Raw genomic sequence first — 27,381 nt, forward strand, 5'->3', positions numbered from 1 at the left:
TTAAGATGACAAAGGTTGTCAGGTGGAATATAAAAATTGGCTTATCATTTATGTTAGATACATGTAAAATCCAAGGATAAAGAAATGTTCAAAGTAAAAGTAAGGAAAGTATACGAGAAAAATTATTATTGTTAGGCAAAAGAGAAGTTTTGGCAAAATGTGATGAGGGTCACTTTGTAATAGTAAAATTGTGTTCAGTAGGAAGACAAAAACAGTTTTTAGCGTCACGTGCACTCAATAATATACTCTTCTTAAAATACACAAAAGTAGAAATGGAGATAACTATAAGAAGCATTGTTTGTCCATTAGAGGAAATTATAATAGTCCAGGGAAAAAATGAGGGCCTATGCAAGGCATATAAGTAATGCAGTAAAAATGTGTTTGTCATACAGAATTTTTTTAAAAAGTCTTGTTGGGCTGGGGATTTAGCTCAGTGGTTCCGCTGCCTGCCTCGCAAGCACAAGGTCCCAAGTTTGATCCCTGGTACCAAAAAAAAAAAGGGTCTCGTTTACCTCCTTGCACCAGTCCATAGTGACTTTCTCTCTCCCTCCCTTTTCTTGACAGGATGAAGGCTATTGCATTTAACATTTTACCTTTTATTGTTTAGTTGGTATTTGTCTTAGCTAGGGGGTAGGAATACTTCTTGTGTAGCTCGCTATGGTGTTTAGTAGAAGCTACAAAGTAGAAGTTTGTTGCTTGTCTTTTTTCTTTATGCCACGGTTATTATATGAAATATTTATATTAACTATCTTCCACTGATAAAATGTGTCTGTGCTTGAAATACTTGAGTCTTCTTTATTAGATTGTTGACTATAAGAGACTTAAATAGGTACCTAGAAAATAAAAAGACGTCAAATTATTTTTCTACTTGACATTTTTCATTTAGAATTCAAATCCATTCTTTGATTTAACTCAGTAGCTCACCTTTCCCAAATTTGATCCATATGCAGTACTTTAATTTGGACTTTGGGCTTAAAAGGGAGAAATATGTGGTCTTTTTATGGAATAGGTAGATTATTTTCTTGGGCAGACTAATAAATTCAGTTGTAAACATCACTGTTGTATTAATTTACGACCTTTGATAAAAGATGTGAAACTTTGAACTGCTACATGATTTTATGGTGTGTACAAAATTAATAGTATTTAACCCTGTCAAATTATAAGAAAACAACTGAGACTTAGTTTAGAAGGGAAATCATAATCATGAATCAGCTAGACCTCTTTTTTGTAGTTTTATCAAATGAGAATAGGTACTGTTTGTTTTTTATTTGAGCATATAGTTGGCATTAGCTGTTTCATGAAATTTTAATGAACTTTTTTTAGCTTCTTCCAGCTGATAATTGCATTATGGATGAACACAAACGAGAAATTGTGGAAGCTAAGCAAATTGTTAGAAAACTTACAATGGTTGTATTGTCTTCTGAAAAACTTGATGAGCGAGAGAAAGAAAAGGAAAAAGAAGAGGAGAAAGTAGAGAAGGTATAAAATTTATTCTAGTAAACTTACATTGTTTTCTTTATTTAGAATTGTGTGCTCTATGATAATCAGTTTATGGAAGCATTATTTCTTAAATTTGGGTAAAAATCTGATTTTGGGAATGCTCATTTTGCAAATATGATTTCATTTTTAATCTGAATTGCATCCTCCCCAAAAAGGCTGCCATATCTTTTAATATAAATTTCAAACTGTATTCTATATATAATCAAAGTGTTTTAATTGTACTTTTGCTCTGTATATGAATGTCCATCAACTCCTAAAGGAATTCTGAAAGAAAAGTAAATTCTAAATCCCTGTGGCACAATATCACATTAACTGATACTTAATTCCAAGATTATTAAACTGTAATGTCTGTTTGCTAAATGAAAAAGCAGATCTTATTTTTATTTTACAACAACCAAAAATTCAGAAAAATGATGTTCAATTTCCCAGGGATGGCAAATACTTTTGATATGCATTTTGATATACTGTTTTTGTGTTCAGCTCAATTTTTGAGGAGAAAAAGTTTTAAGATTTCTTAATGTTTGTATCCTAAGTATTTTTGTTATGCCTATTCATTTTTAGCCACCTGACAACCAAAAACTTGGTTTGTTGGAAGCTTTGTTAAAGATCGGTGATTGGCAGCATGCACAAAACATTATGGATCAGATGCCTCCATACTATGCAGCTTCACATAAGCTAATAGCCCTTGCTATTTGCAAGCTCATTCACGTAACTATTGAGCCTCTCTACCGAAGGTATGTTGCTGTATACTTGAGGTAGAAGTAGTTCAAGACTACTTTAAAAAAAAAAATCTGCGTGTTTATCTTTTCTCTTCAAACCACACATATATTTTAGTATGTATTCTCAAAAGATAAGAACTGTTCACAGAGTGCATGTCTAATATATATTAGTGACTTCTTTCCTAATGTCTAGTGCATTATGAAAAGTATAGGTTACACTTCTAGGCTGGATTGCTTCATTGAGAGTGAAAACTCTCTTTCTCTGTTTTTGACTTTTCCTTTTTTAAGGAGATAGATAATTCCTGAGGTTTTTACTTAGTGTGATGTTCCTCTGTCCTGGGTTGAGTGGCTCTGAGGAAGGACACTGCCACTGTGTGCCTTATCTCTCCTAGCATATAGGCTGCTGTTCAGGAAATTACTAGCGTAGCTTCACTCATTCATCCCTAGTTACTGTGTCAACCAGTCCTGTAGCCCTGAGCCTACTTGCAAGGTATTGAGTAGCAGTATTGGCAGCAGCTCTGGCTTCAGCTGCACAGATCTGGCTGTGCAGATCAGAGCCTGCTTCAAAAGCTCCAGGCTTGTGACTCATGCATAGCTACTGGCTGCTGCCTTCAGTGCCACCTGGGCTGTGGACCATGATGGCTTCTTTTCAGAGAATGACCCCTGTGACTCTGTATTGGAACACCTGCTCAGCAGGTGAGAACTCTGGGCATGCTGCTCTTTTAATATGATACTTTATTTCGTTATGCTGCTCACTTTCCCTACTATCACTTCACTTGTATCAGTCTAAGCAGTGGAACTCCGATTGAGGAGTGTTTTATTGACTTGAATCAGTGTTGCTAGATCTATATTTTTCTATTTCACCTTCAGGTGGATCTGAAGTCTACCCCTTCTTCCCTACTCCCATGGCCAAATTCTTGATAGTGACCAAGTTTAACTCAAATTTATGTGATACATGTTAAATATTGCTTGAGATCTACATTTCTCTGGTGTCTTTTTTTTTAGTCTGTTAATTTGAAACTTTCTCCTCTGAGCTCTGATTTTGTTCCTAATGAATATTTTTGGTTTTCTGCCAGTTAAGAACTATTTGGTATAATAAAGTTAGGCACAATGGAAATATGGAATGCACATGTGAGCAAGAAAACATCCATTTACTGATTAAGATAATTGTGTTGATTTTTAAATGATAACATTGTAGTGTATGTATATTTATAAATTTTACTTCTTCTTATAGAGTTGGCGTTCCTAAAGGTGCTAAAGGCTCACCTGTTAATGCTTTGCAAAACAAGAGAGCACCAAAGCAAGCAGAGAGCTTTGAAGATTTGAGGAGAGATGTATTCAATATGTTCTGTTACCTTGGTCCTCACCTTTCTCATGATCCTATTTTATTTGCAAAAGTGGTGCGCATAGGCAAGTCATTTATGAAGGAGGTTAGTAAAAGTTTTCTAATGGAAAGCTAAATTTGGAAATGAAAAGTTTTGAATATACTTATATTAGGATTTCTAGGAATAAGAAAAGTTGAGTAGGTTTGTGTAAAGTCCATTGTGTCCTAACCATATATATATATTTGACTAAGCTGGGTGTGGTGGCACACGCCTGTAATCCCAGCACTCGGGAAGCTGAGGCAGGAGGAACGCTGTGAGTTCGAGGCCAGCCTGGGCTACATAGTGAGTTCAAGGCCAGCCTGAACTACAAAGGGAGATCTTGCCTCAAAAAACCAAAAAAAGGGCTGGGGATTTAGCTCAGTGGTTCTGCCGCCTGCCTTGCAAGCACAAGGTCCCAAGTTCGATCCCTGGTAAAAAAAAAAAAAAAAAAAAAAAATATATATATATATATATATATATATATATATATATATGTATCTTATGACTATATCATATATGTATTCTAAACCCTAAATATCCACACAGAACACACACGTACATAGACACATAAATACATGAATGAGAAACTGTACTGTACAGGTCAGTGACCTTTCCCAAACTGAACACCCAATTGTCTACTACCCATACCAAGAAATATGATAGTACCAGGAAGTTAGATCTCCCTTTGTACTCTCTTTAAGTCAACCCCAGGCATATTTACGCTTGTTTTAATTTTTAGACTTAGCTTTGAGGTATAATTTACAAACTCCTCCAATCTTAATTGTTTAATTTGATGAGTTTTGACAGATGTTTACAGTTGTATGTCTACCACCACAATCACAACAAATAATCAGTGGAATATTTTTATTACCCAGAAAGTTCCTCTTGCCACCTTACAGTCAGTTTTCTCCTTCCCTTGCTCTGATAGGCTTTCTGTCACCATGGTGTTGCTTTTTCTATAACATTATATAAATGGAATTATATATACTCTTCTGTTGTAATTCTTTTGAGATCCATCTGAGTTACTGCATATGTCACTAGTTTCTTTTGCTGAGTAATATTTCATTACATAGACATACCAGTGTTTGTTTATTCATCAGTTGATGGGCATTTAGATTGTTTCTAATTGGGGGTTATTATAAATAAAGCTGCTTTGAATGTCTTGTGCATGTTTTTTGGGGAGGTATATGTTTTTGTCCCCAAGAGTGGAATTGCTGGGTCATGTAAGTAAGTGTATCTTTAACTTAATGTAAAATTGCCAAACTGTTCCAAAGTGTGTGTGTCATTCTGCATTCCTAGGAGTAATTATATGAGACTTGCAGTGGCTCCATATCCTCATCACACTTGGTATTTTCACTCTCTTATATCGTTCTATTGCATATGTATGTTGTGTTCTCTGTGCTTTTTTGTCTCTGATAAGTAGTCATATCGATCATCTTTTCATGTGCTTATTTGCCATTTGTAATTATCTTTAGTGAAGTATCTGTTCATACCTCTTGCCCATTTTCAAATTGGGTTGTCTTTTCATTATTGAGTTGTAAGTGTTCTCTATATATTGTAGGTATAAGGCCTTTATCAGATATGTGATTTTTGAAATTCTTTTTCATTTCTTTTTTTTATTAATTTTATTGGTACCTTTTAGGTATACAATATAATGACATTCATCATTGAAAATTTGCAACTTTACGTAATCTCTCTTGGTTCTTATTTTTTTCCCATTCCCCTGCCCTCCCTTCAACCTCTCCATCCCTCCCTATTTACAAAGACTTTGTTTCCATTTTTTCATTTTCTCATCTTAATTCCATTTCCTTCTTTCCTTTCCCCTTTGCCCCTTTTCTTCCTATTTCACATTATCTATTATACCTTTTAGTCCTTAGTTACACTTTCAGTTTCTCACACTAGAGAAACTATTTGGTATTTACACACGTGTGTCCTATTTATTGAAATTGTTTTTCAGAGTCTGGTTTGCCTTTTCATTTTAACTGTCTTTTGAAAAGGAAAAAAAAAAGTTTTCTGATTAATTTCAATTTAACAGTATTTTTCTTTTACAGGTTTCTTTTTTGTACAAAGAAATCTCTGCCCAATCCAAGGCCTTGCAGCTGAAAAGAATACATAATTTCTTGTTGGGCATGGTAGTCTATACCTGCAATCCCATTGCTTGGGAGCCTGTCAGGAAGACTGCAAATTTGAGGCTAGACTGGGCAACTTAGTGAAACCCTGTCTCAAAATAGAAAAAAAAACAAACCCCAAAACATAAATAAAAAGGGGCTAGGGACTTAGCTCAATGTAGAGGCCCTGGGTTCAATCCCCTTTACCACTACAAATAGTACTACTAATTATTATTATTATTATTATCATTATTTCTTTTCCATTGTGAAACCAAACACCCAAAAGAACATCTAGAAATTATTAGAAACACAAATTTAATTTAATTTATTGTTTATTTGTTGCATTTGATTTTAATTTTAGACAGTAGTAACTTTAGAAAAATTAATAGCTCTTGTATATGAATCCCCTGAAATATTTGACTTGGCTTTTAATATTTAGCTAGTAAATTGTTCTTTGTTTTTATTTTTGGGGGGTTTTTTGGTACCAGGGATCAAACTTGGGACCTTGCACTTGCAAGGCAGGTGGTGGAACCACTGAGCTAAATCCCTGGCCCATTATACATATTTTTTTAAAAGTAGCTTATATATTTTTATCAGATTTTACTCAACAAAATAGTCTTCCAGCCTGTAGTTATTTGTAATCACTTATTTGACTGTGTGTATCATTATTAAATTAGAGGTATGTAGTATAGGACTTTATTGTACAGTGATACTTAAACTTTAGCATGTATCAAATTTACCTGGAGGATTTGTTAAAATGCAGATGTTCGGGTTTTACCTTCAGTATTTCTGATTCAGTAGATCTCATTAGAATCTGAAACTTTGCATTTCTAACAAGTTCCCTGGTGGTATTGATATAGCTGGTCCAAAGGCCAAATTGTTCTAGTATAGTAACCAGTGTGTTTTCTAACATCCCCCTTATAATGGGTGTGGTGGTGACTCTGTATATAATTGTTCCATATGAAAGGGCATATTTAGCTATCATTAAAATTTTCTTTCTTTGTAGAGCACAGCTTTGACATGTTCAGCTGACATAAATGTTTGTGGTAGTACCTATACACTTATTTTTAAATTTTTTTATTAGTACATGTTTGCATTACACATTCATCATGGGGAGCTGGCACATATACATAAGGAATCTTAATCCTTTTTACTTTCCTTTCTCCCCTCCCTCCTCTTTCCCTCCATCCCCATATCCCCTTTCCTTCTCCAAAATGTCTACCTTTCTGTTTCCTATTACCTTTTATTTTGCACCTTAAATTATTTTTATTTTGGGTTTCTCATATAAGAGAAACTATGTGATATTTAACCTCTGTGACTGATTTATTTCACTTCGCATTATTGCCTCAAGGTGCATTCATTTTCCTACAAATGACTCAAATTTATCCTTTTATGGCTGAGTAATAGTCCACTGTGTATATAGACCACATTTTCTTTATCCATTCATCTGTTGATGGTTGTATAGGCCATTTCCAAGATAAAGCTCATGTGGGAGCATCTGTACACTTTAAACTTTGTATTTTAAAGCCATTTTACGTTCATAGCAACATTGAGAGGATTTCCCTTATACCCCATTCCCCCCTCAAACATACCTTGGCTCCTCTATTATCAATGTCTCCCACTGGAATGGTATATTTGTTAAAGTGGTGAAGCTATATTAATTGTTGTCACCCAAAGTTATAGTTTACATTAGGATTCGCTCTCTCGTACATTCTAGGAGTTTGAACAAATGTCTGATTACATTTAGCTACCATTATAGTATCACACAAAATATTTTCACTGTCCTAAAAATCCTTTGTGCTGTTCCTTGTTCAACCCTCTCCTAACCCCTGGCAACCACTGACCTTTTGTACTATATACATAGTTTTGCCTTTTCCAGAATGTAATATACTGTCAGCCTTCTATCTGTGGATTCTGTGTTTGCAAATTCAACTAAGATAGAAAATGCTTGAAAAAGTACACCTGTACCAAACATGTATATAGATTTTTTTATAATTATTCCCTAAACAATACAGTACAACAGTTATTTACCCTGTATTAGGTATTATAGGTGAAAGTATATGATTTGAAGTGTATGGGAGGATGTGTTTAGTTTATATGCAAATACTGTGCCATTGTACATTAAGGGACTGAAGCACCTGTGGATTTTAGTATCTTGGAACCAGTACTCCTCAGATACTAAGGAACAATTGTATTTGGAATCTGTCTTAGTTACTTTCTTCCTTGCTGGGGCAAAATACATGACACCCACAAATTAAATAAGGAAAGGTGTATTTTGACTCAAGTTTTTTAGAGGTTTTAGTCCATAGTTGGCTGGCTCCATTGTGGGAAGGCATAGTGGAAGGGCATATTGGTGAAAGAGCTGCTCATGTTATGGTAGCCTGGAAGCTCAGTGCAAAGGGGAGAGGCTGGGAGAGAGATACACTACCAGGCCACACTCCCACTGGCCCACCTTTTCCTACCAGGCCCTACCTCCCAACATCACTCATAGCTATAGTGCTCCTATGATTCATTCACCTATCAAAAGCCCAGTTATGAGCACATGAGGTTTTGGGGGAGGCATCTAGATGTATATCATAACAGAATCAGATAGTAACCTTTTCAAATTGGCATTTTTCATTTGATAAGGTAATATGCATTTATGGTTCCTCCATGTCTTCTGCCTTGGTAGCTCATTTCTGAATAGATGAATAATATTCTAGTGCTTGGATGTACCACAAATTATTCACTCACTGAAGGATATTTTGGTTGCTTCTAAGTTTCGGCAGTCATAAATAAAGCTGCATTTGTGTACAGGTTTTTTTTTTTTTTTTTTTTTTTTGGTGCCAGGGATTGAACTCAGGACCTTGCGCTTGCCAGGCAGGCAGTGGCACCACTGAGCTAAATCCCCGGCCCTGTATACAGGTTTTTGAATAGAGATGTTTTTGTTAATCCCTATTTCCTGTGTTTTTTGTTTTGTTTTGTTTTGTTTGGTACCAGGGATTGAACTCAGGACCTTGCGCTTGGGAGGCAGGCGCAGTGGCACTAAGCTAAATCTCCAGCCCATTTTCTGTGTTTTAAGTGGTGCACTTAGACCATTGATGTTCAAAGCAATTAGTGATATCTATTATCTCTGTCTTTTTTCTTCATGTATTTGTTTACCACACTTTTTCTGCTTTTGGTTTCAATAGAACATTTTACATGATACCATTTATTCTCCACATGTTAATTCCATTTATTTTCTTTATTATTTTTTCACATTTTTTAGCGATTGTCTTACAGTTTGCAATTCACATTTATAATTAATCCAAATTCACTCTCAAATACTCTTGCTGCCTCATGGGTAGTTAGAGCACCTTATAGCAATAGAATAATCCTCATTCTTTCCTCCTAACCCTTGTCATTGCTGCCATTCATTTTGCTTGTCCTTAAGGGTACATAATGAAATACATTGTTGCTATTATTATTTTGAGCACTTATGTGAAGAATATATATATTTTTTTGGTACCAGGGATGGAACTCGGATCCTTCCGCTTGGGAGGCAGGAGGCGGAACCACTGAGCTAAATCCCTGGCCCCTGAAGGATATTTTTAATCTTTGATTTTATTAATCTACCCTGTTAGGTGTTCTGTGAGCTTCTTGGGTCTGTGGTATAGTGTTTGATGTTAATTTGTGGAAAATTCACAATAATTATTGCTTTAAATATTGCTCCTGTTCCTTTTTCTCTTCTGGCACAGTATTCCCATTTATGCTTATATGATACCTTTTGTAGTTGTCCCAAAGTTCTTGGATATTCCATTATGATTTTTTTGTCTTTTTTTCTCTTTGATTTTTAGTTGTGAAAGCTTATACTGAGATACTCTCAAATTCAGAAATTTGGCTGTGTCCATTCTACTAATAAAGCTTATCAAATATATTCATTCCATTTCAGTGTTTTTGATTTGTAGCATTTTATTTTGGTTCTTTCCTAGGATTTCCATTCCTGCTTACATTGCCCAACTGATTTTGCATGCTGTCTGTTTTATCTATTGGAACCCTTAGCATATTAATCATAGTTGTTTTAAATTCCCAGGCAGATAATTCCAACATCACTGCCATATCTGAGTCTGATTCTGATACTTCAAACTGTGTTCACACTGTATCTTTTCAAACTGGTGTTTTTGGCCTGTAGTATGCCTTGAATTTTTTCTTGGTAGATGGACATGATGTATTAGGAAAAGGAACTATTGTAAATGAGGTTTTAGTGATGTGGGTGGAGGGGAAGCATTTTATTGTTCTGTGATTAGGTCTTAGTTTTGGACCCCTTGCCTGTGAATGTCACCTGTTTCTCAGTCTTTTCCCCCTAATTTCCCTCCTGATGCAACCCTGTTAAGGAGAACATAGTGCTCTGGTGTATTTTTTTCTTTTTGAGACATGGTCTCGCTCTGTAGTTCTGGCTGGTCTTGAACTCACTATGTAACCCAGGCTAGCTTGAATTTGCAGTGATCCTCTTGCCTCAGCCTCCCAAGTGCTGGGATTACAGGCTTGCCCCACCACGCCCGGCCTCTGGTGTGTTTTTAAATGATTCCATTTTCTATTCTGCTAAAAGCAAAAGAGATTCTTTTTTTCTCTGTATTTACTATGGGAACCAGATTAATCTCTTGAAGGAAAAACTCAAAAGTGTGTTTGTGATGGCCCACTTATGACTAGAGTACCATTGGAGTTTCTGACTCTCAGCCTTGTCCGTATTGAGCTTCCAGCAATTCATCTGTAATGGTTTCCTACATAGGCATTGGTTCCCCAGGGAAGTTTCTGCGCCTGTGAGGTGTGATACTCTGTATTTGCCTGTCTGTCTCCAGTTTTAGGGGGGTAATGGTTTATCTTGTGACTTCACTTCTCTTACAGATCTAAAAAGGAGTTAATTTTCAGTTTGTTCAGCTTTTTACCTGTTCTTAGGACAGAGTGAGGACTTCCAAGCTTGTTACACACTGAACTAGAAATTGGATGAAAGCAATTACATACTTAAAGATGACAAATTCTTTGTTAGTTATGACCAATTCCTTGTTGTTTGTTGTATCCAGTTGATATAATGGATTAAGTTATTTATGATCATGACAGCTAATCTCAGTTGTGCCCTTACTGTATGTAGGCCCTATTCTAAGTACTTTACATGAATTATGAATTAACTAATTTAATGTTTACCAAATCTTTTGTTCTACTGCTTAAGTAACTTGTCCCAAATTGCACAGCTACTGTGGGATAGAGCTATGATTTCAGTCTGTACATTCTGACTTTAGATCTGACTGAGGTAAAAACTGTCATGCTGTACTGCTTATACAAATGTAATGTGTTTGAAATTGAACAGATAATAGGTCTTCTAAATTGTTCAATTCTTGAAATTCCTCATTATTATATTAGTGCTTTATTATTTTGTCTCTGTAATCTCCCATTTCATCCTGTTAATCTTATATCCAAGCTTTTCTTGTTTTATTGAGTTATTTTTAAATACTTTTTCTACGACTGCATATATAGCTACTTGAGAATGCACCTCTGTTCTGTGTTGTACTTTGTTCTAGGTTACATTCATTCGTCTCATCACAACCTGTCTTGTCCCATCCTTTCCCTTCCCTTTTCTTTTCCCTTTTCCCTTCCTCCTTCTCTCCCCTCCTCTCCCCTTTGCTTTCCTTTCCTTCCGCTTCCATGGTTGTCACAGCATTTCTCAGACCTATTTTTGATAAAGTGCAAGTGAATCTTCATCTCCTTCCCACCTTGATAACGACCAGTTCTCCTTAAGCCTCAAGTCTACCCTTTAAATATTTGGTCATGTTTTCAACCTTTTAATACTCTAGGATAGGAGAGTGAATGAGTTCAATGGAGGCTGAATATAGCCCTTTAGAGGACCTTAGTTCTACTTTCTCCTCAGATTGCCCATCCTGTGCAAGACATATCCAGCCAAATGGGTATTTGGCTCCTTGGGCTTTGACTCCTTCACTCATCCAAGCACAGTGCCTTTGAAAGATAGCAAGGCTTGGTAGCTGATTTTTCCTTTGCCAGAGTCCTTCTGGGCTTTTCCTCACAAGGGTTTTTCCTTAGGCTACTGACATACCTTGCAGGCCATGTCACCAAAGATTCTATTTAACTTCCTTGCTCAGTACTCCTGCAGATTATGTTAGTGACACGAGGCATATGACACTGTTTGTAGTATTAAAATCTCATTTCATTATTCCTCCAACCCCCAAAGTTAATAGCATAGGTTTCTGTTTTCTTGCTTGGTTGCTGGTGGTTAATTTTGGGCATTAGAAAAAAGACTTTGTTTATTGCCTTAAGAATTTTGGTGTGAAGGTATTCCATGTTTGTGCTTCACTCTGCCATCTTAATTCATTTGTTTGGTTATTCTTTATACTATTATTTCTTATGTTGGTGCTTGGTAAAAGCTGAAGTGTTACAATTGATTTCACAGATAAAGCTTAGAGAAACCTGAAGGGAGATGGTTTGAATGTACCTTAGACTAGGTGTTAAATGATAGTAGAAAATAGGTGTGACAGTGATAGTGTGGTAATGTAGAAAAATGTCCTTAGTATGAGATGGATACTGAATTATTTCATGTCGTGGGGTTTTGTTGTGTCAGCCAAAAAGTGTCATAATAAAAATTTAGGTTGCTAGAGTAAAAATGTACCTTAAGCGAGTGGTTCCAAGACTCCAGCTTATTACCTAACTACTTTAGAATTTTGTGGCTGCTGATATTTACTGCTTTTTGCTTTTCATCAACTGTTAGGGAAGAAGAATCTATGACCCTGCTTCACTCTACTTCTTTTGAAATTGTCTCCCTTGGTTGTATAGGTTAGAACTCAAAATGGATAAAGGTATGGGGTTCAATATGGTGGCTTTGTACCATACCTGTGTTTGATTTATGTGAGTAACTAGACTTGTACTATCAAAATACTCAGTGTATATGCACAGAAATAAGGGTGAAATTTGAGATTTAATATAATGGGTTATCATTTTTCTAAGTTATTACAATAGTTTTTGATTTGTCTTTTAAGTATTAGTATACCTTAATCTATTTTTGTCTTTAAATATTAAATGCTACTTTAAAATAGCTTCATTTTCTTCAAGAGCACATTTGTTGACTTCATATTAATTCCTTTGTTTACATTTTAGTGATAATCAGATAGTTACCCTGTTGAAATTCATGTTACAGATCAGGCAACAGAGCAAAGAAAATTTTTGAAAGGAAAGAAAATTTTTGTTAGGATTTTGTGTGTGAACTAGTTAGAGGAGCTATGGGTGTGTTTCTCCTTTTTAACTAGAAACAAGTTTTGTAAGAATATTTAAAGAAGAATCAAAACCTTTCATTATAGTTATTTTCCAAATAGAGAAGACACTGCTATCATTGGCATCATTTGTTAAGCTCCCCAGTGTACTTTTGCTAATGTAAAAAGGTCTTATGCAAATCACACGAAGAACTCTGGTGTTGGAGACCAAGTTTAATCTAAAACAAACAACCTTACTCTTTAATGAGTCTGACAAAGAAAGAACCATTAGGATGTTTATATTTACACTTATACTGCCTCCTATAATAATTGACTTGAACTTAGATAACTTTATCTTTTACTGAGTATGTTCATGCTCGGTCATACTTAAATAAATTACAAATCAGACCTTAGCATTTTTCCCAGTTGTTAAAAGAGGTAAACATACAAGGATAGGCTGATATTAAGTATTAATAGGCAAATGTAGACTCTGTGTACAAATAATGTATACTTTTTAAAGTGCATTTTATATAAGAAAGAGAAATAGACTTTTAAATATGGCCCAAATGCATGCTATGAACAGTTTATTCAATTCCTGCCCTTCTTTTCCAATACTTTGTTTTCTGAAAATGAATCTCAAAATTAATTTTAGGAAGAAACTTCAAAGTGTAAGGAAGAGAAGTAACACTTGACAGCATTTAGGAAAATGTTCACCCGTTGGAGATTTGGGCATTTGCTTACTCAAGAGCATAGCAGGTGCTGTCAAATCCCATCTGTAAGGACCTGTGTATCAGATCCTTACCATTCCACTTTGTGCTAGTCCACTTTTCAACTACTGGTACCTGTCTGTCTTTGTCTTCAGGCTTGTGTCACACAGGCCAGGATTGAATTGGCAGGGAAGTAACACTCACCTCACTGGTCCCCAGCTTTCAACCAATGAAAGACAAGATTTGGTATAAAACTACCATGTCCTCAAGTAGAATAATCCTACAATGAATTTCTACACAGACTCAGACTCTACAATGGGATAGAAGTACATTTATCCACAGGGATAATTTCTCAATGGTGATTCTTATGAAAGCTTCCTAAATAAACAGTGCCTGTACATGAATAAATTCAGGATCTGGGGGACTCCTAACCCAAACACAGGAACACGTTACTTTAAACAAATTCAATATAGAAACTAATTTGCCCCCAAGCTAGGGCGATTTTATTGTTTTGTTTAATAAAGAGAATCATTTAAAAATATAAGCACATATACATATTCATTAAGGGCACTTAAAGTGCTTGTACTTGCTCAGCTTCTTAGAACCATTGTGTAAAACAAAGTGAACTTGCATAACACAACTGTATTTTAACCAAAGTAGTTCTAATTGGTGAATTTGTGAAATTGAGTATAGCTATATAGCAGGGTTTCGGAGTATATTTTAATATTAAAGCCACTTTCACAAGTTGTTTTGCAATTTGAATGTTACTTATGTGATGGGTAGACCATATAATTTATTGTCTAAACTAGGACTCTTGATATTGAAAGGTTGTGCTATTAATTGCACTGCAATAAAAAGAACCTGCACAGATGTGGTAGATGACCACATTATTATTGTATATAAGTGACCATATTATTATTTGTTAGCCTCTTAGTACAGTATAGGTTTTTGGGGGGTTATTAGGATTCAAACTCAGAACCTTGTGCTTGCCAGGAAGGTGCGGTGCCACTGAGCTAAATCCCCAGCCCCAGTATAGATTTTATTAACCTAAATGAAATATAGTAGAAGTTAGTACTTCTTCATTTAATAATTCTTTCTATCTCTATATAAATGATGTATCAACATTATTGGGTATTTCTAAGCACTTTATAAAGTCCCATGAGTTTCTGACTAGAAGATAAAAAGATCAGAAACAAACATCAGAACCAAAACATTGAATGGTGATTAATGTTCTGTCCAGGGTTGTTAAACTCATGTTTCTGTAATCCGCCCCCCATGGGTTATATTTTGCAATTTATAAGTTATTTTAATGAGTCTCATTTGGATTATTTCTAGTAAAAAGATTTTCTACATGGAGTAGATTTATGACATAAATGTAAAATTTTTAGCCTAGTACATGGACCTAGTAGATGTATAGGGGTTAATAGGAATGAGAAGAGTAAAAACAGTGAAAATCATGCTATAATTTAAATAGATGGAGGTTCAGGTTCCAATCTAGTCATAAATCTTAAGTGTTTTCATTTTTTTTCCACTTGGGGATTAAGTATAGTCTTAAGTAGCATTTGAAATGTTCATAGATTAAAGGTATTAAAAATAGGTCATTAGCAATAAAAAGGTTTACCTAGTTTTACCTAGCTTTCCCTTTTATTCCTCAACTCTTCCAAAGCCGCCTTCTTGATGGATGACCTATGTTACTTTTTTGGTGTCCAGTACTGATGTGCACCCCATCAGCTCCTCTGTCTTTATGGAGTGATATTGGAACTTGTTTTGGGTCATTGACCTGATGGCCTCTCTAGACATAATTGTGAGTGCTGTTTCATTCAAACTTAAAAATTAAATTGCTAACAGTACATTCGCAATTATAGCGTTGATCTTCAAGTGGTGTCACCTTCTCAAAGATAGGAACTTTGTCCTGCTCATCCTAGAATTCCCAATACCTGACGCTTAGTAAATGAATACATGAATATCTCTTGTCCTTCTCCTCTATTTCGGTGACCACATTTCAGCCTGGCATTTGGTAAAACTTATATTGTATTGTGTGAAAGAGAGTCTTACATTACTCTGAATTAAAAAGCAAAGTAAACTAAAAGAAAAAGCATCGAGAGGGTGGAATGTATTTATCTTTTTGGCACCAAAAAGAAAATTGCTTTTATTTGCCTCTATCACTTGATTTTTTTTATCCTTGCTATAATTAGCCTTTGTTAGGAAGGTTGTTTTTGTTTGTTTTTACTGTTCTTCTAAATGGCTTTAGTTTGTTCCCTATATTTCTTTTTCTAATTTTCTTGGTTATACAATCTAGAGAATTGGTGCATAAACATTAGAAACTCGTATTAGTTACCTAGAAAGAGAATTAGGCCAGCTTAGTAACTAAGATGGTGTTTTATTTCTGTGGAGAAAACTATTTATAGCTTAATTAGGTTTGTTTGAATCGTAGTACACCAGGAAAAGGGGAGTTTAACTGCCTTAAATTCTAACATAATATACTATAAACTTAGTTCTTCCAATTATGGCATACCTTCATTTCTGCCTCCTGTTGTATATCCAATATGCCACTGTAATTACAAGACGCCCACACAAAACAAAACAAAAATAAAAATAACTACTGTAGCTTTCTTTCTGCTGGGGTACTCCTCTGTAACCCAGTTGCTTATTTGCTGACAGGTTGACTTAATGGTGTCTGTCAAAGAGAACCATAACTTTTAAACCCATTAATTAGGAGGAAAAAAGTATATTTGTATGCATTTTCCCATAAAGGTAGAATGGCACACCCTGAATTAGTGTCAGGTAAAAATGTAGCAAAGAAGTTAGACTGGTTCCAGTGGTAACACACATTAAAATACTCAAGCATGAAAATGCATACATACACAGAATACTCTCATCTATGACGAAAATAACCTCGTTAGCTACCTATTAGCTTTCCCTCTTTTTTACTTGATTTTAAATATGTCCTTCTTAGAAATCTAGATTGTCCTTCAGTGTCAGTGTTTGAAGTGTCCTGTTTACTTCTGCACACTCCTCTAGCCCTCTACTGGTGTATACAAACATGCAAGTATCACTGTTTTGTTTTGAATAAATAGATAACATCATCAAATGTATCACTTTCGGGGCCCATCTGGGAATCACTGATAAAATATGGACTCACAGTCCATCCAAGCTAGGCATTGGTTTTTTCTTTGTCAGCAATGTTACTAATATTTTGAGCTTAGTTTCAGTGACTATTTTGGTAGCCATGAATTAAAACATAGCTTTAAATTTCTTTGTTTGGCTGTGGTAGCTTTCCTCACAATAGCCTGCCCTACTTTCTTCAGGGTGTAGTTTTATCTTGCCTTTTCCTCTTTTCCTCCGCCCAAGCTCGCTCTGCAGAGCTAGTTTTTCTCTCACTCTTCACTTTTACTTTTACAAATAAACTTTGCCACTTAAAAAATTTTCTTTGTGTTTAATTTTGGTGGGGTTTTTTTTTGTTTCTTTCGTGTTTGATTTTACTAATTAATGCTATAGAGAAAATCTAGATGAAAAATACAAATGCATTATAAGCTAAATGTGCTGGTTACAATTTTATAATATTTAACTGTATAATACTTAGATCAGTTTTTAGGATGCTTTGGTTTATGATAATGAGATTGAAAAGAATTGCTTTATAAAGCTGACACAAGATTCATAGATGTCAAGGACAATTTGGAGGTTAGAAATCTACATGAAATTTTAAAATGTTAATTATAATAGACTATTTATAACCTACATGTGTGTAAAAACAGTCCATTTTCATGTGCAAGTTAATCTGTTTCCAATTAGAAACTATTGTGACAGTATAATTTTAATCTTTTTGCATTTGATTAAATTTTTTTTTTTTACATTTTAGTTTCAGTCTGATGGAAGCAAACAAGAAGATAAAGAGAAAACGGTAAGACTGAAAAAATCAAATGTGTATAATGTCTGTCCAGGCATAGCATACTGCAAATTTTACTGTGAATGCTCTTTGATCATCTATATGAATAATTATTTTATACTTTGCATGTTGACCACAACTTTTGACAACTCATAAAAAGTTATGTTTTAAGATTTATTACCCCCCTTTTTGAATATGAATGTGTTGAGAATGGAAGAGAGATAAAAGTCCCTCATTTCCTTGCTACTCTTTTTGCTTCCTTCACCCCATTTGTTGTTGTGGATGGAGAAACACAAGTAAAGACAGTGATAGGGCAGAGAATTGGATATTTTGTGTTTTGACATCAACAAATGTCATTTCCCCAATAATAGCACAAAGTTATTTTGAGGATGAATTAATGTGGACTTCTTACTGAAATAATTTTTCTCTTCTTAGGAAGTTATCCTTAGCTGTTTGCTAGGCATTACCGACCAGGTACTACTTCCATCTCTTTCTTTGATGGACTGCAATGCTTGTATGTCTGAGGAACTATGGGGAATGTTTAAAACATTTCCTTACCAGCATAGGTAAATACATATTTTCATATTTTTAACAACTCGTAATTCTACTGTTAACCTCTAATTGTTTAACTTTTCCTAATTCTTCATCTCATCATTTTTAAAGATACCGTCTGTATGGCCAGTGGAAGAATGAAACTTATAACAGTCACCCACTTTTAGTAAAAGTTAAAGCTCAAACAATAGACAGAGCCAAATATATCATGAAGTAAGTTTTAATTTATTTTTCTTTATATTAATCTAAATTATTTCTGGATCTAATTTACTTTGTTTCAGCTAGTTTATGTCAGAGCCTTAATTTTGAGAAAACTATATAGCTGATTATATACTGCAGATAGAATGACTATCAATTCTTGTGGTATTAGCTCCTTTTAACTACCAAGTTAATGGTTTCAGAGTTGTTTAGGTATAAAACCTAATAATCCCTTTTAACACATCATATTACAGAATGAGTTCTTTAAACAGAGAAAAGATAGCTTGTTATGGACTTTCTTTACACCGTTAATTTGTGCAAGCTAGTCAAAGTTCTGAAGATATTTTATCTGTTAGGACGATGGACATAGAACTATCTCCATAGGGAGCCAACTTCTGAGAAACTTCCTTTTTTTCATTTTTCCCTTTATTTTTATATCATTAAAAATATAGGAGTAATGTTAGTTCTACTTCTTGGTAGTCTATTTGAAGTTTGATTATAAAAATTGTATACTTTAGTATTAGTTTAGATCTTAAATATACTTGCTATATTGCACATATTTTTATCAAGACTGTCAGTTGTCATTTCTTTTGTAAATTCATTCCTTTTATAAATGCCAGTATGGTTATTCTAATTAAAAGTCATGCATTCTGTAGTTTAACTAGATACAGTATATAACAGTATGCTGTCATATTGTCCTTGACTAAAGATATTGTCTCTCATCACAGTCTACCAGGAAAGCAGGGATGTTCAGGGTCAGAGTCTGGCTTTGAGGTGCTATTATACAGGATGTATAAAGTGCTATGGAAGGATAGACAAGAGAATGAGTTATTTCACCTGGGAAAGTTATTGTGGGAGAGGATATTAGGCCTTAGTCTGCCTGAATAAGTTCTGGTCTTGAGTTCTTCAGGTACATTTTGTAGCTTAACAAAATCACAGGTGATATTTATGGAACCATTGCTAGGTGTGCTAAGTACTGATCTAAGTGCCTATTTTTGTTTGATAATAAGTATTAAATTCCTTGAGTCCATCTCATCTACTCTACTACCACAACCTTCGTTCTTTTGTCTGAAGAACTGTGGTGCCTTGTTATTCTCTTGCTTCACAACTCTGTGCTTAATACCCATTGCCTGCAGATTGTACATCCAGCTTTCTGGCATGGTGATGTAAGAGGCACTCCTTGATCTTTCCCTCCCTTTATCCATCCTCATTTTCTGCCTATTTGATCTCCAGCTGTACTGAGCCTGTTTATGTTTCCCTAAGTCTACTATGGTCTCCTTTCCTTCACTTTTGCAAATATTTTGTTTCCTTTATTTGTACAGGTTTTCCCTTGCCTTCCTTTCCCTTCTCCATGTAGACTTGGAGGGGTACTTACACACCTGCCTCCATGATGCTTATCTTATTCTTTATGTCCTGTAGTGTTTTGTGAAGTTGAAAAATTAATTGACCCACAGATATATGGGTTTATTTCTAAACTCAGTTTTCTTCCATTGGTCTTTATATCTACCTTTACACCAGAACAAGTGTATCTTGACTACTGTAGCTTACAGTAAGTTTTGAAATTGAAAGTAAGAGCCCTCCTACTTTGTTTTCTTTTTCCAAGATTATTTGGGCTATTTTGATCCCCCATGAAAGTCTATATGAATTTTATGATCAGCTTGCAAATAAGGCAGCTGGGATAAATAATCCAATAGGGATTGCATTGACTTTGTAGATTAATTTGTAGAGTATTGCTCTGTCCCTCAAAATTAAATCTTCTAATCCATGAACATAGAATATCTTTCTATTTAAATCTTTTAAATTTTTCTCAACAATACTGTGTAACTTTCAGTGTATAAATCTTACATTTCTTGGCTAAGTTATACCTAAGTATTTCATTCCTTATGCTATTGTGACTAGTATTCTTTTTTTAAATTTCATTTTCAGGCTGCTCATTGCAAGTGTGTAAAAATTGCAATCAGTTTTTATATATAGTATTGATTTTATATTCTCTAACATTCCTGATCTTGTACATTAATCATAGTAGCTTTGTGTGTGTGTTCCTTATGGTTTTGTGAAATGCTTTTGTGCATGTATTGAGATTATCAGATAATATTTGTTTTCATTATAACACTATGATACACGACATTAATTAAGTTTTGGATATTAAACCAACCTGTGTTCCCGGGATGAATCCTATTTGGTAATGATGCATGATTTTTAAAAAGTTTCTGAATTAAGTTTGCTAATATTTTTGAGGTTGGCTGCCTCTCTCTCTCTCTCTCTCTCTGGTACCAGCGATTGTACTCAGGACCTTGCACTTGAAAGGCAGACACAGTGCCACTTAGCTAAATCCCCAGCTTCTGCATTTAAATTTAGAAGATTTTTTGGTCTGTAGTTTTATTGGGTTGTTTTTGTCTGATTTTAATACCAAGGTCAATATTGACCTTGTAAGATAAGTTGAGAATTGTTCCTTTACCTTCTGGGGTTCTTTTGGAATACTTTGTGAAGAATTAGAGAGAAAGAGAGTATGCCAAAAAAATGTATCCATCAGGAAAATGAAACCTTATATAAATATTTTAATACTAAATTTATTGAGACATTATTAGATTAATACAAGTTGCCTTTGGTCTCTACAATTACAAGAGGTGCTCAAAGGGGTGACCATTAGCTTCCTGACATTTATTAATATGGCAAACTGCTGAAGTCTGTACACATTTTTTGCAGACTTTCTTTATATATATTCTTTAAGACTCAACCCCAGCAGCCTGTAGCTGGAGACAGGATGAAAAATGTTAATATACTTCTCCCAGGAAGAAAACCCTTGGACTAAAACTGAGGGAAGTTGAAGCTATAATAATCTGGAATTGTATCTTCACCTTGTTGAGTTTGGAAAGGGTGTATGTAGTCTTGGTTCAAATACCAAATATTCTTCCTTTCTATAAACATTTGTAGATTTTCTTCAACAACTATTTCTTTATTTGCTGTTTGTCCTTAGGGCAGTTTCCAGAAACTTTAAATACTTATTTAAAATTTTTAAAAATTTCACCCAGTTAAATGTGGATTCACTTTATGCTTCTGGTTTTTGTGCCTTACCTAGGAAGGACTCCTTAACCCTACTCTAGTTATTTTATATTTTTGTTGTGCTGGGATCAAATCCAGGGACAAAATACACAACATGCAAAAGTTAAAGGAGAGATTTAGTTATGTATTTATTTATTTTTTATTTTGGCTCATAGTGTGTAGAGGTTTCATTCCACATTCATATGCCCGGGGAGGTGTTCTTACAAACGTTACTCCATGGAGAAAGGAAAGGCTTCATACACTCCTGCTTCCATGCACAGAGGAAGGGGTTCTCACACTGGCCTTTATGCAGAAATCTCGGAAAGAAATACACAGAGACACAGAATTGGGATAAAATAATAAAATTTCTTCTGGAGAGTGGGCAGAAATGCTAGAAACCAGTCTGGTCAGTATCCGCCCCCTTTGTTCAGCATTTTCCTTTTTATATCCTTTTTAGCCATTATCTCATCCCTAGTGGTCTTTGATATGTAAATACAATTCCAGTTCCTATTTACAAGTCACAGACACATGATAGGCCATATACATTGTAAATTCACCCTGGCTTGGTAACTTTGTAAGGTTAATGAAGTTACCGGTTAGAGTCAGATAATCCTCACCTTAAATAAGGAGTTATGGGAAAAGCAAATCTTAAAAGAACACATTACTTATTTTGCTTCTACAACTACCTTAATATTCAATCTATTAAGTTACCTAAAACTTTTCCGTATCAATGGATGACAGAATTTCCTTTCTTTTAAAGGTTGTATACTGTAAATGTCTTGAGTTTATCCTTCTTTATGGTGGAGTAATACTCCATTGTATAGAAAAACCACCTTTTTTATCTGGTTCATTGGTTAATGGGCATTTGGGCTGTTTCCAAGTGTTAGCTATTACAGACTGTGTTGCTATAAACATGGGTGCACATATATTGTGGTATGATGCTTTTAATTCTTTTGGGAGGATACCCAGATGAGGAATAGCTGGGTCATATGGGACCTCTAGTCCTAGTTCTTTGAGGTATCTCCATACTGATTTTCACAGCGGTTGTACCAGTCTGCACTCCCACCAGCAGTGGAGAAGGGTTCCTTTTTCCCACAGTTTTGCCAGCATTTGTTGGTTAATTTCTTGATATTAGCCATTCTTTTTGGAGTGAGATGGAATCTCAGTGTTGTTTTCATTTGCATCTCTGGAATGACCAGTGATGTTGAGAATTTTTCATATATTTATTTGCCATTTGTACTTCTTTGTTTGAGAAATGTCCATTCATTTCAGATGCCCATTTTTGGGTTGGATGTTTAAATTTTGGGGGTCTGATTTTTTCAATTCTTTGTATGTTCTCGATATTAGTCCTTTATCTGAGGGGCTACTGGCTAGAATTTTTTCCCACTCTGCGGGTTGTCTCTTCACTCTGTTGGTGATTTCTTTTGTGGTGCAAACTCTGATGTGAACTAAATCAAACACCCATGTGTAAATATTGAATTGTCTCTCTGGTATAAGAAACTGAAAGTGTAAATAAGGACCAAGATGTATAATAGACAATGTGAAATAAGAAAAAAATTGTTCAAAAGGAAGGGGGAACTAGAGAGGCAGAGGGGGAGGGAAGGAAAAAAAATGAGAAAAGGAAAAAATGGAAATGGGCTTTTGTAAATAAGCGGGGAGAGGAGGGGAATGGGAAAAAAGAATCAAGATAACATTATGTACAGGTACAAATTCCCTATGATGAATGTTATCATTTTATATATATATATAAATTGTACCAATGTAATTAAAATTTAAAAATAAATAAAGATTGTATACTGCAAAGATGATTACTAGAGGCTACTTAGAAGTGGAATGGATGAGGAAAGGGATGATGTTGATTAGAGCTTACAAAGTTTCAGTGAGACCAGAGGAATAAGTTTTGGCAAACTATTGCACTGCATTGATAACCACAGATAATGATAATGTTTATTGCAAAATTACTGAATGTATAGAATTTTTACATTTTCATGACAGAAAAGTTGATGCCGAAATGTTAATTAGCTTAACTTTTGCTAGAAAGGATCAAAATGAAAGCCATTAAAATATATAAATCAAAAATCATGTTGTGCCTCCTAAACATAAACAGTAAAAAAAGATATACAGTAAGTAAAAAGTCTCTCACCTCATCCTCCATCCACTCAGTTTTCCCCTCAGAAAAAGTAACCAGTGTTGAGATTATTTATCTTTCCAGGTATTTTTATTTATATACAGGGCAATAAAAATATATTATCCCTATTTTTATTCTATTCATAGCATATAAGTACTGTTCTAAATTTTTTTCTTTTAAAAATAATACAGAAATTTTGGGCCGGGGATTTAGTGCAGTGGTGCCACCACCTGCCTCGCAAGTGCAACGTCCCGAGTTCGATCCCCAGTACCCAGTACCAAAAAAACCCCACCAATATAGAAATTTAAAAATCATTTTAAATGTTTCCCCAACTAGACCAAGCTTGAGAGTAGTAGTAATCATTGTTCATTCTTGTATTCCTAGTGCTTAATAACTTGTCATAGTAAACATTAATATGAATAAATGAATAAAAATATAAGTTAATACAGAACAGTGTGAGGGAATTTTTAATATACTTGGGTTTTGTTACGTTTGTAAGCTGTTATTATTTCACCAGGCTTTTGAACACTATGAGCTTGCTGTTTGAACTTTTTACATTCAAAGTGGAATGTATTAATTTGTCACTTGTAGAATTTCACAAAGTTTGAATACCTCTTTAAACATTGAGCATGTAGTCAGGCATGGAGATGCATACCTGTAATCCCAGCACTCAGGAAGCTGAAGCAGGATCACCGTGAGTTAAAGGCCAGCCTTGGCTGCATAGTGAGTTCAAAGCCAGCCTGAACTATAAAGCAAGACCGTGTCTCAGAAAAACCATAACAACAACAAAAACCCCAAGCTTGCTATAGGGTATTCAATAATCCATTCTACAAATGCTCATTACTTGTGTTTTATATGCCAGATACCATGGTAGCTTGTGGGTAAAACATAAGAAAGTATTCCTTTAATTTTTGTTTGTTTTTCAAACAAAAACAGTGATATAATGTGTGATAGAGAAGGGAATGGAATAAAAAGCTAGGTATGTGTAAGTGTGTGTGTGGGTTTATCCTTGGCAAGTAGGGGGACCATCTGACATAGGACTAGAAATGGGGACAGATGGTGGTAACTTTGAAGGTGGAACAGAGTATGTCCAAAGGTTAAAACTAATCATTTCTTTTCTCCATTGGAGGAGGGTGGGGTGGGCCATGAAGAGTAAAAGGAGAAACAGCTGATAATAAAATCATTTTAATTATTGGGCCTGTTTTGTCATAAGAAGCTTCTTCAGATAATTATATCAAGTTTGCTGTTTTAAGAATGGTCATATTCTTTGAATTATAAACTGAATTCACAATTTATTTTCATTTTAGAAAGCCTCTCATTTCATCTGTAACCTTTTCACATTTAAGTTTTTAGATTTACTATGTAATTCAAAAGAGTTTAAGATTCTGTGTAATTGTTTTGGGCTGTAAGAATTTCATTGATATGATTTCACCAAATATTGGTAAAGAATATTGAGCTGGGGGGGAGGAAAGAAGTAGAAAATATTTTTTAAATGTTTACCCTAAAAATATGAAAGAGAACTTATTTAGGAGTGTCACATTAGCTTTTACTCTATAAAGGTGACTGAACCAGATGGCATGAGGCCTTTCATTGCATTACACCAAATTGGATCTCTTAATCACTAAACTGATAGACCCTTCTAAATTTAAAATACTTATGATTCGCTATAAAAAGAATTTTATGTACTTGTAGAGTGTATTAAGAGTTTTAATGATTAGTAGACTGTTACTATAAAATGGAAATGTATATTTTCTTTTCTTTTTTCTCCTTTTTTTATTTTTTGAGACAGGGTCTTGCTATGTACTCCAGGCTGGCCTCAAGCTCACTGTGTAGCCCAGATTAGCCTCAAACTTGGTACAATCCTCCTGCCTTAGCCTCTCATGATTGAAACATATATTCTATAAATGTTAAACATTTAATATAAAATTTCAGTATCCTCTGGGAGCATTCCTAACCAAAATGTTCCAGTCACTGCAATAGAATACAGTGTATGATGAAGATAGTTGTTTACATTGATCCATTTTGGATATTCAGGAAAGAATTAGTTTTCTACCATGATGTTCCAAAGCTTTCAGCATTATGAATGATGTTACTTAAGATGATCCCTGCCACCTTTCTCTCCCCTTGTAGGAGGCTAACCAAGGAAAATGTGAAACCTTCAGGAAGACAAATTGGGAAGTTGAGCCACAGCAATCCAACAATTTTGTTTGATTATGTATGTTTTGAGATTAATATTGTTTTAAGGGATTTTGTTTATTTGTTTGGTTGCCTTTAAATCAGCACAAGTGGAAAAAGAATGATGTAGTGTTTTAAATATTTGGTAGTTTTAGGGGGGAAAGTGAAATGTCAGGTTCTGGTAAACACAAAAGTTACTACACAGGGCCAGGGATATAGCTCAGTGACACAGTGCCTGCCTGGCAAGCACAAGGCCCTGAGTTTGATTCCTGGTACCAAAACAAAGTTACTACACAATATTTAATACATTGATTAATTTTTCTAATACACATGACAATATAAACACTGCTGTCTTGTTTATCGTATTTTGATTTCCAGAAGCATTTGTTGATTTGTAGTTTTTAGAAACATTTGAATAGCATTTCACTGTGATTCAGATGTAACCTTTTTTATTTTTAAATTTTTTTTTTGCAATACTGTACTAGGGGTTGAACCGAGGGCCTTTGCACTGAGATACATCCTTGGCCCTTTTTATTTTTTACTTTGACACAAGGTCTTGCTAAGTCACTAAGTTGCCTAGCCTGAGCTCAAACTTTGTGATCCTCACGCCTCAGGTTCCCAGACTACTGAGATTACAAACATGCACTACCATACAAGGCTCTTTATTTCATTTTTTAGAAAAATTCTGAAAGACATTTGAGATTAACCTATCTTTACAAAATCCAAAGTTAAAGCCTCTCAAATTATTTACTAATTTGAAAATGTAGCCTAAGAAAATATTCTCGAAGGCAATGATAGAGTAATAAGTTTTATATAAATATGAAATTATAGGAAACCACTTTAATTATAAGTATAATTTTTTCTTTTTGAAAAACTATAATTATTATTTACTTGGCATAGTAGAAACTTTTTTGATTTAGTTAATACCATCTGTTCTTTGTTGCTGTCTTTCAGATCCTGTCACAAATACAGAAGTATGATAACTTAATAACACCTGTAGTAGATTCATTGAAATACCTCACTTCATTGAATTATGATGTCTTGGCCTGTATCCTTTCAAGTGAAGCAGAACATAGATTTTATATTTCATAGATTTTAATGATGAATGATATTTATTTTCTAAGTAACCATCTCCGGTAGATTCAGGTGGCTGATCTGAAATTCGGTCAGTAAAGAATTTGAAAGAGAACTTGAATGCATATATACATGCATGAATACTTTTGTGTTGTATAAAGGGAGAGATGTTGGCTTTACCAAAGTTCTTGATATATATGGATTCTGTGTGCTTTTCTGAAAGTTGGAAAAGAGACTAAAGAAGAGCTAGTACTACAATGAGTGTGTTTTTCAATACTTTATAATAACTTGAAGCAAAGAATTTTGTATTTCCGGGCCGGGGGTTTAGCTCAGTGGTTTCGCCGCCTGCTGCATAAGTGCAAGGACCTGAGTTTGATCCCCGGTACCAAAAAAAAAAAAAAAAAAGAAAGAAAGAATTTTGTATTTTCCCAAGATACAACATTTCTTTTGTTTAAGGATCTTTGTTAGAGATGTAGTGACAAAATATTTTCTTAACATATGAAAGATTGTATCATTGAAGCTTTAGCTAATCCAGAAAAGGAGAGAATGAAACATGATGACACAACTATCTCCAGCTGGCTTCAGAGTATGTATTTTTATTTTTCTGAAAGATGAAATTACTGTTGGTGCTAGCTACTATATTTTATTACCTATATTTAGATACTTTTAAGAGCTTATTTTCAAGAGGTCTTTAAGAGTATCTAGCCACTCTCACCT

At 34.6% G+C, this 27,381-nt stretch overlaps 1 protein-coding gene across 9 annotated transcripts in view; it reads left to right on the forward strand.

Annotated features, from left to right (window-relative positions):
• Thoc2 (THO complex subunit 2) overlaps positions 1-27,381 on the forward strand; it is a 110,932-nt gene that overhangs the window by 48,711 nt on the left and 34,840 nt on the right. For all 9 annotated transcript variants that reach the window (XM_021240529.2, XM_087199823.1, XM_087199824.1 and 6 more), the window contains 9 exons: positions 1,324-1,479; positions 2,062-2,234; positions 3,454-3,649; positions 17,469-17,510; positions 17,931-18,061; positions 18,159-18,260; positions 25,546-25,630; positions 26,545-26,638; positions 27,170-27,250. In XM_021240529.2, coding sequence (XP_021096188.2) covers positions 1,324-1,479; positions 2,062-2,234; positions 3,454-3,649; positions 17,469-17,510; positions 17,931-18,061; positions 18,159-18,260; positions 25,546-25,630; positions 26,545-26,638; positions 27,170-27,250 — 1,060 coding nt within the window. The remainder of the gene's footprint in view (positions 1-1,323; positions 1,480-2,061; positions 2,235-3,453; positions 3,650-17,468; positions 17,511-17,930; positions 18,062-18,158; positions 18,261-25,545; positions 25,631-26,544; positions 26,639-27,169; positions 27,251-27,381) is intronic.

This window comes from Heterocephalus glaber, unplaced genomic scaffold (assembly GCF_053883595.1).
Source record: "Heterocephalus glaber isolate CG9 unplaced genomic scaffold, H.glaber_assembly_v1.0 deba00001729, whole genome shotgun sequence".
Taxonomy (NCBI): Eukaryota; Metazoa; Chordata; class Mammalia; order Rodentia; family Bathyergidae; genus Heterocephalus; species Heterocephalus glaber.